The sequence below is a fragment of the Temnothorax americanus genome, unplaced genomic scaffold (genome assembly GCF_048541705.1).
Source record: "Temnothorax americanus isolate GAGA-0224 unplaced genomic scaffold, ASM4854170v1 Scaffold130, whole genome shotgun sequence".
Lineage (NCBI taxonomy): Eukaryota > Metazoa > Arthropoda > Insecta > Hymenoptera > Formicidae > Temnothorax > Temnothorax americanus.
In genome coordinates, this window is record NW_027509265.1 from 274,509 (window position 1) to 276,614 (window position 2,106).

The window sequence follows — 2,106 nt, forward strand, 5'->3', positions numbered from 1 at the left end:
CTGATTCACTACGTGTTTCGCGCGCCATTGGCGTGGAATCTTCTAACAAGAGCGGAAAAATTGCGGGCTTGCTGGTTGACAGCGAATTATCATGGTTTCAAATGGAACGATGGAGACGTGAATTACGTTAGGGCGAGAACGATCATCCGAAGCGCCGTGTGCGATGGGCTGAACTGCGAGACGCTCAAACTCATTTACGTGAAAGGCGCTGAAAAGAAAGGATGGTTGGAGGAGATTCTCGGCGACGCCGTTGGTGAGTTCAACGTTAAGATCGAGTCGATGGACGTCGAATACGAGGACATCGGTCGACTAGAGACTCTCAGTGCAACCCGATCTTTCCTCTGCGGACGCCACGCGAGGAACTGCGCCATGGAGAACGTGTGCAAGTTACACAATTGGTGGGCGGAACGTCGCGCGCGTCTCGACATTTTGTAACGCTTTTTATTGTATTATATAAATGAGACAGCCGTGTTGTAATTAAGATAATGTATTTTTTTTCTACATATTACATTTTTTTCGTGTAGAGTAGAGTAGTGGGTGGTTCCACTAGGGGCCCCTGACGGCTCGCGGTATGATGTACTTCTGTCATGAAAAAAAAGTTGAATAAACGTGTATCTTGATAAAAGAATATAATAAGTTTTTTTTTCAAAAACATTATTAAGACGTACATATTTGCGATATATTTAAACGCCGCTTTCATGTATAACGTTTCTCGTCTCCTTCGTAACCCCGGGAATCTTCCTCAAATCGTCCGCCGCTTGATCCAATAACTGACGCACTAATAGTTGCTTGCGATCCGTACGCGACAAAGTGGTCAGGATCTGAGATCGCAATTTCGCGTATTTCCACCAATCACGTCTGTCCTTGTTCGCGATATCCTTGATGTCGTAGACGTCCAGACGGATCAACTGTGATCCAATCTCCCCGGGGGACCTCACGGTAAGCATCCGTCGATCTTTCATCTTCGATATATGCTGTGGAATACGATCGAGATCGCAACCAGACTCCGTCAGGTCGAACAACGCGTCGAGCCCGCCGTCGCCGCTGCATCCTGCCTCCTCCTCCTCCTCGTCTCGCTTCTCCACGCTGTACGAATGATCCGTCGAAACCGCGGCGGGGATATCCCCTCTCGCACCGACGGGTAAACTTTTGACGTATCTGTCGTGATAATTAATCCATTCGTAAAAGGTATCTTGTGTCATTAGATCACTCACTAATGATGAATACAACTTCGACAGAAGTCGATCACGAATGAAATTATACATTTCAGTCACGGAACAGGTAGGACTCTTAGGACCTTCCTTCAGCCACAATTTATGGAGCTCTGTCAGCACGCTCTTTATGTTGCTGCCCTCGTGCATACGACGTACGTCGCAATCGGTTCGCTTTTGATTCATAGTCGTCAGGTACTTCGAGACGCTTGCGAGCAACAGTCTCAAAATCTGCAACGCCGAACATTCAGGATTCCAAATTTCGCGCAACAGATCGAGCAAAGCGAAACTGACCGATTCGATATCCGTCGAGGTGCGTTCGACTTCTGCGACCTGATCCTCGAACGGTTCGTCCAACAACGACATTAGAGCCTCCTTATCTTTCATTTGACTCTCCATGGCACTATTTCTCTCCATACAGATGTACCGCGCGAACAACGAGCGTCAACGTTCTCGTACCTTCACAAACTTCAAACTGACGATTGCGCGAGGATTCGCGTTGTCTCGCCCTTATCGCTCGGCGAATGTCAATAGGTCAGAATTCGCGTTCTTCCCTCGCTTATATAGCGCCCGATAACGATTCGACGGCGGATGTACGGGGTCAATAGGGCAGCAGATAACTCTGGAAATAGCTTTGAGAGATAACCGCGATCACGCAAACGGAGACGATCTCCGACGACGACGACGGCGAAATGTCGCGTACGTTGTTGAAATTGTTTCTGTCCGTACGATTATTGCAATGTAGATTTCAGTAATTATTATTAAAATATAACCTTCGCAAACTTCAAACTGACGATACAATTGCGCGAGGATTCGCGTTGGCTCGCGCTTATCGCTCGGCGGATGTCAATAGGGCAGCATATAATTCTGGAAATAGCTTTGAGAGATAACCGCG

At 47.6% G+C, this 2,106-nt stretch overlaps 1 protein-coding gene across 1 annotated transcript; it reads right to left on the bottom strand.

The window, feature by feature from the left end:
* Positions 1-517: 517 nt before the first annotated feature.
* LOC143894189 (uncharacterized) lies at positions 518-1,729 on the bottom strand. Its single transcript, XM_077400329.1, has 2 exons — positions 669-1,729; positions 518-582 (listed from the first exon to the last, which is right to left on the bottom strand). The coding sequence occupies exon 1, from the start codon at positions 1,626-1,628 to the stop codon at positions 684-686; it is 945 nt and encodes a 314-aa protein (XP_077256455.1). The 5' UTR covers positions 1,629-1,729; the 3' UTR covers positions 518-582; positions 669-683.
* Positions 1,730-2,106: the final 377 nt, after the last annotated feature.